Raw genomic sequence first — 18,001 nt, 5'->3', positions numbered from 1 at the left:
ATGTCGTGGAATGTTAAGGGGCTAGGTAGCAATAAGAAGAGATTTGTTATTAAAGAGGTCATTAGGAAGGAGAAGCCTTTAGTTGTGCTGCTCCAAGAGACTAAGTTAAATTGTTTTGATCTTAAGGTTGCCCGAGATATTTGGGGAATCAATGAGATGGAGTGGATAGACATACCAGCAGTTAAGTCAGCTGGAGGGATTTGTGTTATATGGGATAAAGAGAGGGTTGAGGCAGTGGACCAACTCCTTGGATCCTCTTCCGTGTCCATTTCTTGTATATTTGACGGTGAGGAAATCCATAAGCTTGTTACTTGCGTTTATGGTCCTTCTAAGAGGGCCTATTTTCCGAGTTTCTGGGCTGGACTTGACGACGTTTATGCTTTTAGTAGGGGGGGTTCTTGGTGTGTGGGCCGTGGTTAGGTTTTCCTATGAGCAGAAAAAGGGAGTTCCTAGTCCCACTATCAGTAGGAGATTTGATAATTTTATTAGGAGATGTGAGTTGGTGGATTTACATCTTATCGGGGGTAAATTCACGTGGTTCGATAGAAAGGTTGAGCCGATTCTATCTCGTTTGGATTGGTTTCTAGTGAGTACGGAGTGGGAAGAGAGTTGGCCTTCTCTTGCCCAGTCAGTTGTTGCTAGCTCAGCTTCTGATCATCACCCTATCTTGTTAACTAGCGAGGTTGAGAGGAGACGCCCGACTACTTTTCGTTTTGAGAACATGTGGCTAAAGGACAACCAATTTGTGGAGAATGTGAAGCAGTGGTGGAATTACGAGACTGATGGAGATAAAGCGAGTATTAGACTCGCAAAAAAGCTTCAAATTGTGAAAAATAAAATTAAGGAGTGGAACAAGAATGTCTTTGAGCGCGTGGACAGGAAAAAAGAGAAACTTTTAGAGGATATTAGGAAAGTCAATCTCAAAGAGGAAGAAGGAAACCTCGAGTTGGATGAGAGGATACAATGCCAGGATTGGAGGGCGGAGTTTGAGAGGGTGGTTTATTTGGAGGAGATGTCCTGGAGACAAAAGGCTAAGGTCAAAGATATCAGGGAGGGGCACTCTAATACAAAAAAAATTCATCAAAGAGCAAGGGCTAGAAATAGAGAGAATATGTTAGAGAGTTTAAGGATTGATGGTGAGGTTATTTGGGGAGAGGATAGCTTGAGAGAGGAGGTGGTTTCTTTCTACTCTAGGCTTTACACCGAGCCCGTAGGTAGACGCCCTCTTGTAGATGATCTCTTCCTTCCTAGCATTTCGAGAGAGGAGAGTGTGGACATAGAAAGAGAGTTTGAGGAGGAGGAGGAGGTTTGGAGGGCAATTGGCGATCTGGGGAACGATAAGTCTCCGGGACTGGATGGGTTCAATACTAAGTTTTTTCGGAAGTTTTGGGATACAGTGAGAGATGATGTCATGAAGACCGTGATAAGCACCCAAAAGTGTATTATGAAACCCCATTGAGACATATAAATTTGGTTAATTATGTGTTTAATAATCATGAAATAAATATGTTTTCATACTTTTGCAGGTATTTGCAGTAAACATGGAAATATTGGTTAAACTGCGATAAAAGCCACGAGCGGAACGCAGTATATATGAATTCTTCAAATCCATACGAAGCATCAAACTTCCAAAGCTCCTACCTCTCGAACGGGACTCGAATCGACAAGAGCTGCTTTCGGTTTAATCAGGCGATGAACTCTACGCATAGGCGGGAAGTTGTAAAGCGCCCAAAAAACGGACCGATGGGGTACATGCACATGGACCCACTATGTGGGGCCACAAGATGGATGAGTCATCAATCATGGAGTATGTCAAGACAAAAAAATAACAAATTATTGGTGCAAAGTTGACACCTTGCATGTAATAAATTAGATTAGGTGTTAATAGTGAAAAAAAGGCAAGGTGTCACTTTGTTTTAATGTGGTGGATAAAAATGAATTAATGTGGTTTGATGATTCACGTGGGAGGAAATGAGATTTTTCTCAAATGGAGAAGAAATAAGTCAAGGGAGTCAATGGAATGTCCCCCACCCTTGTCTAATTTCTTCTCCATTTGAGAGAAATCTCATTTCCTCCCACGTGAATCATCAAACCACATTAATTCATTTTTATCCACCACATTAAAACAAAGTGACACCTTGCCTTTTTTTCACTATTAACACCTAATCTAATTTATTACATGCAAGGTGTCAATTTTGCACCAATAATTTGTTATTTTTTTGTCTTGACATGCTCCATGATTGATGACTCATCCAATCTTGTGGCCCCAATGATAATGGGTCCATGTGTCCCAGTTGGCGTCCCGGTATTTTGGGTAGTTTTACAACTTCCCGCTTTACGAGAGAGTTCATCGCCTCGATTGTCCGAAAGCACTCTCTTGTCGATTCGAGTCCCGGGTTCGAGAGGTAGGAGCTTTGGAAGTTTGATGCTTCGGCGGATTTGGAAGAATTCATATATATGCCGCTCTCGGATTTTTATCGCAGTTTAACCAATATTTCCATGTTTACAACAAATACCGCAAAAGTATGAAAACATATTTATTTCATGATTATTAAACACATAATTAACCAAATTTATATGTCTCAATGGGGTTTCATAATACACTTTGGGTGCTTATTACACTACCCCCCAAACAACACTTTGCTTGTCCTCGAGCAAGAAGAGACACTAAAATAGATAAGTGGCCAAAAATGTGTAGTCCTAAACTAATTCTGGTTTAGAGAGTCTTTGTTGCATTGACCATATGCAACAAAGGCCTTAAACCACTAGGAATTCCCTAGTGGACAAGTTATAGCCTCGTGAGAGTTTTCGGAAAAGATACTCACAAACTTCATTTATACTACAACGACTCGGTGATGTAAACTCGTTTCCTAAATTAATCTCGGATATCCATACATCTCCTTAGCGGGGGGAACGAGGATTGATTTCTTTGAAACTCAAGTTAATATGTATTCAATAATTAAAACATCTACATATGATTATTCATGCAGTGAACTTTTCATTGGAATGTACTAGCAGGGTTGTTTCTGGATCCTTTGGAGAGCATACCTAAATGGGTTCTCACAGGTATGTGTTGAAACACAAATTCACTCAAAAATTTTCCACTCAGGTTTTGTTAACTCCGATTAAGTGGGCACACTTTTCCTTACATCTCAATGACGGTCGAGGGAGCCGATGTCGATCAATCACGTCTACTACTTATTATCACACCACCCTACTCCTAATTGAGCTAAAGGTCTTTATTAGGCATTGTGGGGCTTAGGTGATAGTGTACAAGAAAATGGAAATGGATAATCAAAATTTACGAAGTATGAGAGAATAGGGTCTTCATATATTTACATTAGAGAAATCCTTGTTTCCTTTCCTTCTTCTAACTAAGTTTTTCCAACCTTGTTCTTAAGCCTCACGGATATCGATGATGATTTATATATATATATATATATATATATATATATATATATATATATATATATATATATATATATATAAACTTAAAAACATGATTCTATTTTTTTTTCCCGGAAGCAAGTAACCGACTTATATTTAGGACAAGTCTTTCTCTTTATTCTTCCACATTTCATCCTATTTCTCATACTCATCACTTAGGTAGGTTCTTTTATTTGGTTTAATAGATGGGTAAGGAATTTTGTGGTGAAAGTGAAAGGTTTGATGAAAGGTTGATTGGAGTGACTAGCGGTAATATTTTGTAAGGTAAGAATTTTTAGCTATGTCGATCTAAAGAAGGCCTAAATTCTCGCCTAGGGTTGGTGGTGATCAAGTAAGTAGATCGTGATTTCCTCTAATCGAAAAACTACTCCTCCGTGTCATCACACACAAATCACTCATGTCAAGGCTTTTGGTTAGATTCTCACAGATTTATAGTTTAAGTAACTAACCGTTGGTTCGAAACTTCTTGCTATGTACAATTGATGATACTTTCGCATACATGAATATTCATGAAAAGATGTATAAACTATTGCATCATGATTATCTAAAGTTTCTTAAAACAAATCCTAATTAGGATACTAATGTGAGATTTCTAGACAATTTTCATCATTGAAAAGTAAACAAGACTTTGTCACTAAGTACAATTATTAATATGAAAATAAAAACTATATACAAGGCTACAAGATGCCTAATTTTTGCTCTCTGGGTTTAAAGCACCCCAAACAGAATGATGCTTAGTCCTCGAAGTATCAATAATTAAAAGAGAAAGTACCGAGAACCGTGGAGCAAAATTAGGACTAGATTCTTTGGAACGCGAAGGTTGGAGAGCATAATATATTATTCAGAAAGAACAAGAAAATGTTCAATAGTACACTAAACATAGCACACGAAATAATAAACAATAGCATACGAAACATGAAAAATAATAGCACACCAAGCATAAGGTTTAGCTAGATATATGTACAATGGCAAACTCTAGTTTACCATCCAGTAGGATGTGAAGGTCTGGCGTCCTCTTTAAGGAAATGCATTTCCTTAGCATCGCGCCAATAGATAATAGTCTGCCAAATTTCTGCCCATTCTTTGTCTCCGGATTCCCTCAAATTGGTCTTCATCTTTTCGTCCTTTGGGTAACATCGAACATGCCTCGGTATCGGGGGGACTTCCATTGACGAAAACCTCAATGAGCCGAATGATTACGTTTGCTGGGCACATGGAATCCACCTTGACCCAGTCATGAAAAGTAGCTACAAATTGTGGGAAATGTGTCTTCATGATCCGGCAAGCGGTGACTGGTAAAAGTATATACTGATCCTGAAAAGTGCGAGCTCGTTTCAGGTTGGAGACAACACAACCTAAAATGTTAAATAATGCATGACCCTGAGCTAGTGCACTGAATACGACGCAAGCAGCCTCATTGGCGGTAGAAAAATGCCAATCTCCCATAATGTTAGGAGTACAAATAACATTGCAGTCCCCATGTTCATGGTCATGCTTGCTAATGGAATGGTGATGTTGCGCCATGGCACATGGCCATTGCCTTCTCGTTTGATCTCAAGACCATCACCATAAGAGTCCCGAAATGCTTGCCACTGAAAGGAACGGTAAGAATTATGATAGATGTAATGCCAAGATGCAGGAGGTTCGTGGTATGGAAGGTCCAAAGTTAGGGCAAGTTGTTGTTGAGAAAAAGATATGAGGTGTGTCACCAACTCGGATTGTGAACCCGTCTAAGTAGAAACCATGTGCATGGTTGAATACTGGTGTGTCTTCCATATTAGCATAAAAGTATGCAGCCAAACTCGGAGAATAAGTTTGGTCAGGTTGAAGAATTAGGGAAGACCACCCAATGTTTGTGATGTAATCATGGAAGAGATGGCCATAGACATTGGAATCCATCATAGATTGAAAGGATTGCTCAGGAATGAGTTTGGGAGGTACCATGGATGATGAAGATGCAATGTTTGATGAAGATGCCATGGTGGATGAAGTAAAGAAATGGGTAACGATACCGGCAACTGGATGGAAAAATGAGTATGTAAGAAAATAGATCCTCCTGTAGCACATGTTAAAATTATATTAGTCACAACGGAAATGATGACAATCCTACTAAGCATTTCATACAAAAGAAGACAAAAAGATAAGACAAAATACATAGTATGACGGAAAAACGTAATAACATATATGATTATATACTTATTGACTTAGTAATATCATGGATTCTTATATTGATCTTGGAGATGCATATTTTGCACTAGACTGTTTAGGTCTTCTATTTGTTGGCCGAGCTGCATTTGAATGTCCCCTTGGCTGGCAGAGAGTACAATTTGATTTTCCATTAGGAGAGCGTGATTTTGCAAGGATTGAGAATGATTTTCCAAGATCTCCTCCCCATTTCAACATCATCGTTGCTTGACGATCTTGAAAATCTGAAGAGTTGTGATGATGATATTCGACGGCGTGTAGTTCCTCAAACCCCGATGAAGAAGTTTAATGCCTTCCATGGGATTAACAATATTCAAAGATGGCATTTTCATCAAATAAAAATGGTCAATTTGAGCTTGGGTTGTTCTCGCTCATCTATCGAGTATCGGGGGTCCAAAAACCAACGAGGTAGTCTGTTTGGAGTAATTTTATATATGCTCTTTGAAGGGGTGTCTCTGGAGAAATTATTGGATAACCCCAACGATCATAATCTGCATTACAAAAGTGGGTAGGGTCTTGACCTTCTTGTTTTCTTGGTGATTACGTTCGAGGTGTTGGATTAGACAAAAGTCATCTCTTTGAGTTTGCAAAATCCAAAGTAGGTGAAGTTGAGGCTTTGTGACTTTCGATTGGTGTGATGTACCTACCACATTATGTCCCAACCCGTGGAGCACAACACGTTGATTCCGTTTCAAAAAGCGTTGAAGAACAATGTGATGTGTATTTTCGACGTCGCCATGAGATACGGTGAGCTTCGTAGTAAAGGTTTTTTCGCGGAATCAAATGATGACTCTTGAAAAAGGGACTCACGGGTATTTATTGGGATTTGAAGTATGTTGGAGATCATTTCCTTATTCAATTCCAATCGTTGTCCATAGGCATTGAAGTAGAATTTTCCATCTTCATATCCGCTAAATTGGTAGAACATCAAAACCAATTCTCGGGAATAACCATTTCTTTGAATGATATAGAAGAGGCGCCCATCCATGACGTATGATTTGGTGTCAAAATAAGGAGAAAACCGCCTTCTTGAAAGTTTTGAGGGTTGTCTTTCTCTGCCGTTATTTTTCTTGGTTGAGCCATTACTGAGGGAAGGATAGTGAAAATTGTTTGAATAAGAATGGCTGAAAAAGAAGAGATTTATAGCCAATCTATGAGTCTATACCAATTTGGAGTCCAAGTGTAGTTAATGACCCATGTGATTATGAACAGCATCGTAGGGGATCCACAGTAAGTCTTTGTCATGTCAGATATCCAAATACAATTAATGAGATGGTTTAATGTTAGAAAATACGGAGGAAAGTTTCACAGGGTAGTTAGACTTACACGTAATTTCAGAAATGATGATCATAACTCAGTAATAGAATATGGATAGAATAATCGAGCTGCATGTGTGACAAGTGTTATGTGTACCTTGTAGCATGCGCGATTTTCTCTGAACACCATGTGTATCCATTAATTATTTTGGTGAGTTTTGGATGGCCTTTCTTTGTTATGGTTTATTTATTTATTTACTTATTATTATTTTTGTTATTATTATTATTTTTTATATATTATTATTTTTTATTATTTTTATATATTTTTATATTTTTATTTTTATATTTTTATATATTTTTATTTTTATATATTTTTTTATTTTTATATATTTTTATATTTTATATTTTATATTTTATATTTTATTTTTTAGAGAGGAAAAGACAACTAATATACACAAATATTTAATCTGAACTTCTCCATTTTAATCGTGAACCCGCATACAAATGTGTGAGAATTATTTAACACACCATACTAATATACAAAATGAAAATCAGAAAAAAAGAAAAGAAAAACGGTTACATAGATCTAGATGTTCTGGATCATGTTATGCATGAGTGACAAGAGAATAATGATAAACATTATTATCACGATTAATGTGATAGCCCATTCGCGTTGCTCCTTTTCCCATCGGTCTATTTGATTCATTATGTTCAAGGAATTGAAAATTTGTGAAGAAGAATTTGTGAAGAGTGAGAGAAGGGAATGAGTGAAAGTGGAAAGGAGAGTTGTATTTATAACTTGATTTCTGACAGTTGGGCATCTGACCGTTTGGATCAGTCCGTTGGGTTTTGACCATTGGGCTTTGAGAGTAGGCCCAATGAATCAAGGAGCAAACTCATATTTTTGAAAGTACTATATTCGCATAACATAAATAATTTTTCATTCAAACCATTTGGAGATACAAAATTATGAGAAATCAACCGATATATAATAATTTAGCACTAAAAAAATAAGAAAAATGCAATGCATAAAGGAAATAAATGACATAGTCATTGCTAAGCCTAGGAAAATAAACAGCTATTGTGAATCCTCCGGGTTAGCAGAAGAAGAACCCGGGTTTCTACGTCTTCGGCCACGATGAACTTCAGCCGAAGCCGACCGTGCGGAATGTGGCCTATAGATCAGAATAACCGATCTTGGAATTCTTCTTGCTGATTTGCCATCATCATTCTCTGGAAATGGCCTTGGCGATTTCTCATTTCTTCTTTGGAAGTCATGCGGGAAGTAAGCATCTCTTCCTGGCGAAGAAACATCCTGTGCATACTATTATTCATGTGCCTCAAGGCATCCATAGGAGTATTGATCCGGCGCATGGTATCTTCATTAAAACAGTCGGGTGGTGAAGGAGGAGGAGGAGGTACGTTATCATGCTCAATGTCATCTCTAGCTATTGGGTCCCGATGGTCTAAAACACAAGTCTCAAAAATTCCAAAATTCTCGAAAGACCTTGTTTCAATGAAAAAGAGTAGCGGATTTGGAACCCTAAGTTAAGCATAAGCCGAGTAACAAGCACACAAGAGGAGTCGACTGCTTGATTTAGTCGTAAGAATATGGCCCGTGAAATGGACCATACGTAAAGTGTTCTTCCTCTCTTGTAGGATCCACGGCCAGATGCAAGAAAGTCTTGTTCCGCGTCGACGTCTTTGAAGTTCCAATGGCGTTTACGCCCAGCCGAAAGTGACGGCTAATTGGTTTTTGCGGCGAATCTTTGGTACACGCAGATTCGAGCCGTTGTTGTACTCTCCCTCGAAAAGCGTGTCAAACATCAAATCCCCTCGTGGTCGGATACTCGACAATAATGGTCGGACTATCGAGTTTATCGGAATGCGGGTTTGAAATCAACTCCAGCGTGAGTTCACGTTCCAACCCATCCGCCGTAATCCAAAATTCGTCACCCGAAACCTCCATTGTTGTAAAATTTCAACACTAAATCCTCGAGTAATTGAGCTGGAATTGATGCAATAGATATTCCCCTCTCTACTAGCAATTTCTTCATCGAAAAATGGGTGAAACATCCGAAATTGTAGAGATTTGCGAAAATTCCTCTCAACTGTAATCCACCTTCGTGCTGCCATAGCGGTGTAGAGGATATTTTGAGGGTGCAAATAGCAAGAGGAGGTGGAGGAGATGGTGCTTTGGAGGAAGGGGTTGAGTTTGGTGGACTTTGGCACAGCGCGCGGCGGGTCGAATTCACCTCTGCCTAGTCGCTGCCGAGTGAGTGATGTGTGGGGGGACCAAGATCCGATTTTTGTGGAAGAAGAAATGAGAGGGTGGACGCCGTGGGTGCCTGTGGCGTGGGCTTTGTACCGGATTTTTGATTTTTGGTCGGGTCAAAATTTTGGCCCAAGCCCAAATGAATAACATAAATTCCCCTTATGTCCCAAAATGTTCCGAAATTTCAAACGTGGAAATTCGATTCGTTTCAACTCTAAATTGAACGGATGAGATATCAAAACGATCGGCATTAAAATTGCAATCCACTAGAATATGAAAAAAAAATCACATTCAAACATTTTTTTTTTTTTTTTTTTTTTTTTATTTATTTACACTTTTATATACAAATGTACAAGTCGAGAAGAACCTGTCAACAACACCGGAAGTCCAAATAAAACAACACATCAAAACAGCTTAACTCAGGCAACTTTCATGTCGGCTCTGGGCGAAGCCAATCCAGCCAGACTGTGGCTTATCCTTTATGTTTTGGGGGCCTAGGGTTCAGGACGGTACCATCCCTGACCAATGTGCAATGGTCTAATAATAATATTACCCTTAGTACATATGGTATATATAGCCTCAAACCGCCCCGAAACAGTCACATAGAAAACTGATTGGGGTTGGCCTGGTGGAATCCATTGCCCGTACGAACTAGGAAATGTCCGATGGTGCATATCACGACTCTCTTTGGGCACCATGCTGGGTGCTAAAAAAAAAAAAACGAGTATATACATGTTGAGTCTTTTTACGTCAGATCCTCAAGACGAATGTGAGTCTTTAAACGTCAGATCCTCAAGACGATTGTGAGTCTTTTAACGTCAGATCCTCAAGACGAATGTGAGTCTTTTAACGTCAGAAATGTGAGTCTTTTAACTTCAGATCCTAAAGACGATTCTCAACCTGTGGGAATAACGGGACGACGACGAAGTTTATCCTGCTGAGCTGGTGTCAGACAATAATATACCTTATACCGGCTCATCTCGGATAGAAGATCAAGACCTGGACAGAAAGTAGTTTGGAGGTTCATACACCACCCCATCCTTTTCGCGACGCCGCCGAGCAAAAAGTACTACGACCATTACCAATTCGAGATGGGTGAGATTTACACCAAATGATGAGTTGGAGTTCGCGAGGAAGAGAATAGAAAAGGGAAGAAAAAAAAGGATTTGAAATTTTTGGCACCCATTGTTTTCCAGAAGGCACGTTTGCTCGATTATCAGAAGACATTTATACTCAGTTCTGAAGTAGAGTTTTGTGGACTAAGGTTCCGGCGCTTGCAACCACACACTAGGGATTTTTAGAAAAGAAAATAGAAGAGGGCCCGGCTACCCTAATGGCATACTTTTCCTGTTTAAATACATGAAAAGAAGTACACCAGCGAATCTATTAGTCTGTGTAGACTGGATCATTGAGAAGAGTCTCTTCGACATCTTGAGAGCGCAACTCATGATAATGTTTAAAAGTGGCCATTTACTTGAAATTCGCTACCATCATTTACGTTTTTCACGAGATAGCCCCATGGGGGGGTGGCAGAGACGATGAAAGGACCGGACCATCGAAGTTTTTAATTTTCCGGAAAATGTGTAATCTTGAGTTGTACATCAAAACTTTTTGACCGACTTTGAACTCTTTTCTCAATATGTGCTTGTCATGCACTCTTTTCATGTTGGCTTTATAGGATTTCGAGAGATCATAGGCATCACTCCGAATTTCCTCAAGCTCATTTAACCGCAATTTTCTCTTTCACCGCCACGTTAGTGTTATAATTGAGGCTTTTGATGGCCCATAGAGCACGGTGCTCAAGTTCAACCGCAGATGACAAGGTTTTCCAAAAATGAGGCGATCACGGAGACATCCCTATAGGTGTCTTAAAAGTCGCTTCAGTATGCCCACAAGGCATCGATAATCGTAGAGACCGATCTTTCCTAGATGGATTGACAGTTTTTTTCCAAAATGGATTTGATTTTCGATTAGAGACTTCTACTTGACCAATCGGTTTGAGGATGATACGGAGTTGCCACTTTGTGCGTGACTCCATATTTCTTTACTAATGATTCAAAAAATTTTATTGCAGAAATGTTTTCCCCGTCACTAATTATAGCTTTTGGAACACCAAATCGAGAAAAAATTTTTTCTTTACTTAACAAAACGACGCTTTTATGATCGTTAACCACGACATGCCAATGCCTCAATCCATTTTGACACATAGTCAACTGCTACAAGTATGTATAGGAAGCCATGAGAATTTGGAAATGGACCCATGAAGTCGATGCCCCATACATCAAAGATTTCCACAATTAGAATGGGATTTAAGGGCATCATATTGCGTTGAGTAATGCGACCTAACTGCTGGCAGCGATTGCATGCTTTGCAATTCTCATGTGCATCTTTAAATAGTGTTGGCCAATAAAAACCACATTGTAGAACCTTGGCCGCAGTTTTCTTACCACTAAAATGACCACCATAAGATTGTTCATGGCAGAAGGATAACACATCGTTGTGTTCCCAGTCGGGAGTGCAACGATGGATTAGTTGGTCTGAATAATACTTGAAGAGGTAGGGATCATCCCAGAAATAGAATTTCACAGTGGATAAAAACTTTTTCCGATCATTACGAGACCAAGATAAAGGGACTTCCTCGGTAACTAAGTAATTTACTATGTCTGCGTACCAAGGGGACGAAAAAATAGAGTACAAGTGTTCATCCAGAAAGGAATCACAGATAGGTTCGGTATCAGTATCAACATCATTGACAAGTCTTGATAAATGGTCTGCAACCACATTTTCGCTACCTTTTTTATCTCTAATTTCGAGAGTAAACTCTTGCAAAAGGAGAATCCATCGGATCAACCTTTGTTTTGCATCTTTTTTCGCTAATAGATAACGAAGTGCCGCATGGTCAGTGTAGACAATAGTTGGAGAACCCACTATGTAAGGACAAAACTTATCCAACGCATATACAACGGCGAGAAACTCTTTCTCAGTGGTGGTATAGTTACGTTGAGCTTCATTAAGGGTTTTACTCGCATAGTAAATGACAACTATCTTATCTTCTCGACGTTGCCCTAGTACAGCTCCTATAGCATAGTCGCTCGTGTCACACATTAATTCAAAAGGTTTCGACCAATCAGGTGGCTGAATTATGGGAGCGGTAGTTAATGCGGGTTTTTTATATCTCAAAGGCTTGTTTGCAACTGAAACTGAAATTAAAAATGGCATCTTTAAGCAGGAGATTGGTTAAAGGTCTAGCAACCTTTGAGAAATCTTGAATAAATCTCCTATAGAAACCTGCGTGTCCTAAGAATGCGCGAATGTCTCGAACTGTTTTTGGTATAGGAAGTGAAGCAATTTTTTCTATCTTAGCTTTGTCGACTTCGATTCCGTCCTTTGAAACGATGTGTCCTAAAACTATTCCTTTAGTAACCATGAAATGACATTTTTCCCAATTAAGAACAAGGTTTTTCTCTTCACAACGTGTAAAGACCTTTTCAAGATTTGATAGACAGCTATCGAAAGAATCTCCATAAATTAAGAAGTCGTCCATGAATACTTCCATAAACCGTTCAACCATATCACTGAAAATATGAAGCATGCAGCGTTGGAAAGTACGTGATCGTGCAAAGGCCGAAAGGCATTTGTCTATATGCAAATGTACCAAATGGACAGGTGAACGTTATCTTTTCTTGATCAGCAGGGTCTATGACTATCTGAAAATAGCCTGAATAACCATCAAGAAAGCAGTAATAGGCATGATGATAAGAGCCCAAAACTGTAGTTTTAACCCTTTAACAGTCATACTTTTAGACCAATTATATGAGTAATAATTAAGAGTTAACACTGATTACGTGTTTTTATGCATTTCAGGCTTCAAAGTCCATTATGTGCAGAAATGTGCCACTTTAGCGAGATAAAGGAGCAAATGTCGGTTACTAAGGAGTTCCGTGATTAAAGGCCAAGTTTCGAGAAGACAAAGCCTTTCTAAAAGCCCGGTCAAAAGCTGAAAAGTCGACGCGGGCCGAAACAGCACACAAAGTCAGCAGAACTTCCGAAGGACATATCTTGGGACTCAGACCTCGGAATGGGGCCTACCTTATGTCAAAACGACCGGCTCGGAAAGATCTTTCCAATGGTCTAAACTTTCACCCAATCAGAGGAGCAGAAGTGGACGGAAAGTATGTTGAAGGCAACTGCAGCTGAAGAGCGGCAAGCCGACCAGTAAGCCGTTGAATTTCCTTCTTATTTTTTGGTGATGGCATATCAATAATGGCACGGATCTGATCAGGATTAGCCTCAATACCTCTACGAGTCATGAGGTATCCCAGAAATTTTCCAGAAGAGAGGCTAAAAGAACATTTGGCGGGATTCAGTCTCATGTTATACTTGTTAAGCCTATCAAAAACAAGTTGAAGATCGGAAAGATGATCACCCGGTGAAAGCTTCGATTTAACCGACTATATCATCAATATAAGCCTCCATTATTATTCCCAGCAGATCGGAAAAATTGTATTGACAAGCTTTTGGTAGGTTGCGCGGCATTTTTCAGACCAAAAGGCATAACAATTAGTAGCAGAAAATGCCTTGGTCAAGAATGAAAGCGGTGAACTCTTGGTCATCAACATTCAAAGAGATCCGGTAGTACCCGAAGAAGCATCCATGAAAGATATTTGGAATCGAAGTGGCATCCACTAGTTCGAAATTCGTGGCAATGGATACGGATGAATCGGACAAGCTGCGTTAAGGTTTGTAAAGTCAATACAAATTCTAATTTGTCCGTTCTTTTTTTTTGGCACCGCGACGACATTAGCAAGCCATTTCGCTAAGTAACTTCGTCGGATAAAGTTAACCGCAAAGTAGCTTATCAATCTCCTCTTTAACTTTGACCTTCCGATCAGGTGCCATTCTTCTTGGTTTTGGCTTAACCGGAAACTTGGATCAATGTCAAGTTTATGACAGGCAACAGAAGGGTCTATTCCCGGCATTTCCTCAATTTTCCAAGCGAAGATACGCTTATTTCGCTGTAAAAGGGAAACCAACTCTTGTTGTTCTACGCTCGAAAGTTCAGCGGAAATAAAAGTGGTTTCTTCTGCTGAATCTCCTACTTGCACTTCCAAAAGTCGATCCACTGTCGGCGGCCCTTGCACATGAGCCTCAATATTATAGATGGAGGGCACGCCGCTTGGTAACTGTAACTTGGGCAGGGCACTTGCAAGGATCGTATTACCTCGAACTTCAGATTTTTTATAGTCATCCATTGCTTTGTCATGACAGGAATGGGCAGATACCTGGTCACTACGAACCTTGCAAATATGCCCAGAGAATGGGAACTTGACACACTGATGAAATGTGGAGACTACAGCCCCCATGGAATGTATCCAATCTCTGCCCAAAATTGCGTTATAGTGGGATCGACAGTCCATCAATAAGAAATCGAGCTCAACTTCTTTGTTCATTAATTTGATCGGTAAGGTAATTCTTCCAACCGCTGAAGATGTTGTCCCATCAAAACCGATGATAGGATTGTCTTCGGCGATGATCATACCCTCGAAGTTGCATCGAGAATAACATCCATCGAAAATGGCGAAGAAGTGGCCCCGTGGTGTCGATCATTACCCGTTGAACACGAGAAGCACCTATAGACACGAAATTATAAACTGCATCATAGTGAGGGTGATATACACCCACGAAGATCATCATCGAGGGGCTCTTCTCAGAAGTCTCGGCGGATTCCTTTGACAAAATCGACTTTGTTGATACGGTTAAATTCACCAACATAACTAACTTTCAAACGCTTTTGATTCTTACTCTGACTTTTGGAAAGAGACTCAACATGAGAATGGGAGACATTAATGACATGCTCATAAGTTGCAGCAACTGCCTGTTGAGAGTTTTTCGTAAGATATTCGTTCAAAAGTCCTTTCTCCACTAATTTCTGAATCCGACCCCGGAGAGAGCGACAAAGTTCTGTCTCATGGCCATAGTCATTATGGAATTTACACCATAAGGCTTTGTCCCTTGTCGCTTTGGTATCTTCTGAAAGTGGATACGGCGGGGAAAGAAGATTCCCACTTTTCAACTTCTCATATATAACAGAGTACTTGGCATTGAGCGGGGTCAGTTTTAGCTCAGGTAGAGTTTTTCCATCACGATTGAAATTGACTTGCCGATTGTCATTCTTTCCATCGTTATGTTGTTGATCCGATCGTCCTTGCCCGGCTTAAAATTTTTGCTTTTCAGAAAAATCTTTACTCGAATATCTTTGTCCCTTTTGCTTTTCGCCCGATAGGTTCTCCTCGATCTGAATGTGTTGTTCAGCCCTAACATACAGATCGTGATCGAAGTTTAAGGACATCTTTAATTAGAGAGTGGTAAAGATCCCTTACAATGAAGTTCGAACTTCGTCTCTTTCATAATATAATGCTTCTTTTAAAGGCGAAAAGAAGCATCCCATCAAAAACGGAACATCTGCTGCGCTTCGAACCTAGTAACAAAAGTATGTAACTTTCGTCACGCGTTGTTGCTTGATGTTGAAGTGAGTCGACATCCTTTGGCGTCTTGCAATTGTGGGCGGAAACGATTAACAAACTGATTTTCTAGTTCATTGAATTGGTGAATTGATCTTAAAGGCAACTCACTAAACCAGCGTAATGCTTCTTCCTTTAGAGTCGATGGAAAGAGCTTACATATGAGCGGATCATCTCCACCCCATAACACCAACTTATTTTTGAGCGATAGAACATGCAAGCCGGGATCTCCTTCCGACTTATCATAAAGTTCAAAATCGGGTTGTTTGAAGTCGGGATGGTGGTAAGCTTCTTGAATGTCGACCGAAAACTTATCAAAGCACGCCATCATTGGATTGTCAAGTTTTTCGTTCTTACATCCCTTGACTCTCTATCGTTAAGTTCTTTTGCAATCAACTCTTTCAGTTGTTGTTCATTTAGAGTTAAAGTATTGGCTCGAATAATTTGGGGGCCCCGGTCGTGCCTATGTGGAGAAGGATACCTTCCATTATCTCTTATTAGAGTTAGAGATCTTTGGCGCATTACCCACGATCAGCTCCAACCGGTGATTGTCTTTGTCTATCCTCGTAACCCAGCTGTCTAGGCGGTAGTCACCCTTGGCGGGTGGTCGGAATAATTATACCACTTCTCCATGTTTTTTTGCTCTTATGCGGGATGCCCGCCTTCCCAATCGTGTCGGACATATCTCGGATGGCGGTCTTCCCGAAATTGCTTCTCGAGGTAAATCTTCCCTTTGAGATCGGACATGTCTAGGGTAGTAGTTATCCCCGCCAATCCGATTCTCCCCATAAGTACGGGTAATAGGGTCATTACTCTAGTGCCTTTGGTTGATTGTGCTTGAGAAATAGCACGTTGTTGAGGACGTCGAAGTGGATCGTCAAGACGGTCCCATACACTGGAATGGCCTGCGTCCCTTCGTGGTCACCTTGATGTTGTTGAATTTGCAACATCGTCCACCGGCCTTTGCCTCTTTGCCAGCTTCCTTCTCAAATTCCTGTTTAAATTTTTGACTCGTCGTAACTCCCGCTCAACCGTATTAGGGGTGAATTGGCTGTTACTATCACCTTTTCCGCTAGTTGGCGTGAGAGTAATGTCCACGTCCATATCCATGTCAACTGAAGGATCGACATGGACAGACGACAGATCGCATGGGGGACTACTGACTTGTCGATTTTCTTGTTGCAAGGCCGTTAAGGGTGGTGGCACTTGTACTGCTTTTTGCGGAGGCGGAGGCGGTGGCGGATGCGCTGCTACAGTCGGATGTTGAGAATTGATCCTACTACTAGGAGCAACTTGATTGTTCAACGGTTCATGTATCGGCCGATTTGAATTTCGAGGGTTGCGATTCTTGTTAGTAGGAGGAATATGTTGACTATTTGGTGTGCTTCTCGTGCTTACCATCTTGATTGTTTCACGTGATAATGAATTCTCGGTCCCCACAGACGGCGCCAATTATGTTTCGGCAATAAACTGCTTCAATACAACGAGAGCAATGGTGACGAACGCACTAAGAAACAGAGGATTTTGAAGTTGGGGGAGATGAAACTGAACCAAATAATGGCCCCACATTACCCAAGATCTGTTCTCTAGGGATCAAGTTTCCATGTAGTTCCTTATGAAAAATAGTTTGTTATTTATAGAGGTAGAGTAGAGAGTCCTTGTAGCTCAAGTAATCTTGTATCTTGAGTAATTGTGATAGAGTATAACCGTAACCGATAACTATCTCTTTGATAAGAAATGAATCACGGACATAAATCAACGTATATTAGTGGCAAGCCATGTGGCTAAGGTTCAGCCTTAGACACATGAGTAAATGGGCCTGTACATTGATCCATGATATTGCGAATTGGGCTTTAGCCCTGTTGATTAAATGAATAAAATAGAGACCCCTACTAATGGACGTTTGCCACGTAGGTGGGGGTCGAAACAATTACTGTCATTTATTTTTATGTAAGTTTATTTTCGTAAGTTGAATTTTGTAATGAAATGTACTCCGCATGAATTATTTTTAATATAATAGGTCATTTTCATTATGCATGGTTGTTTAATATTGACCCCACCTTCCCAACTTGTTTGGGGGTGGTTTTATCAATTCAAGCATTATTTTTATAACCCTCGTGTTAGAATTTATTGCGGAGTCAAGGTGAAAATATGGCCATTTAGGCATATCTATGATTGAGTATCATTGTAGGATGAAATCTAGATTAAATAGGTACATTCTATCATAAAATCAACCTAAAAGATACTGGGTTTGAATTAGAATCAAGGATATGAGTTGTTTCCGTTTTCGGGTTTGG

The 18,001-nt window shown here is 40.0% G+C and overlaps 1 protein-coding gene across 1 annotated transcript in view; it reads left to right on the top strand.

Moving 5' to 3' along the window:
- Positions 1-18,001, top strand: part of LOC147503616 (uncharacterized) — a 44,333-nt gene continuing 26,332 nt past the window's right edge. The window contains exons 1-2 of the mRNA XM_086604906.1: positions 1-286; positions 390-1,396. Coding sequence (XP_086461032.1) covers positions 1-286; positions 390-1,396 — 1,293 coding nt within the window. The remainder of the gene's footprint in view (positions 287-389; positions 1,397-18,001) is intronic.

This window comes from Coptis chinensis, chromosome 4, assembly GCF_015680905.1.
Source record: "Coptis chinensis isolate HL-2020 chromosome 4, ASM1568090v1, whole genome shotgun sequence".
Classification (NCBI taxonomy): domain Eukaryota; kingdom Viridiplantae; phylum Streptophyta; class Magnoliopsida; order Ranunculales; family Ranunculaceae; genus Coptis; species Coptis chinensis.
Note: the sequence above shows the minus strand (reverse complement) of the source record. Positions and strands in the feature narration are given on the sequence as shown.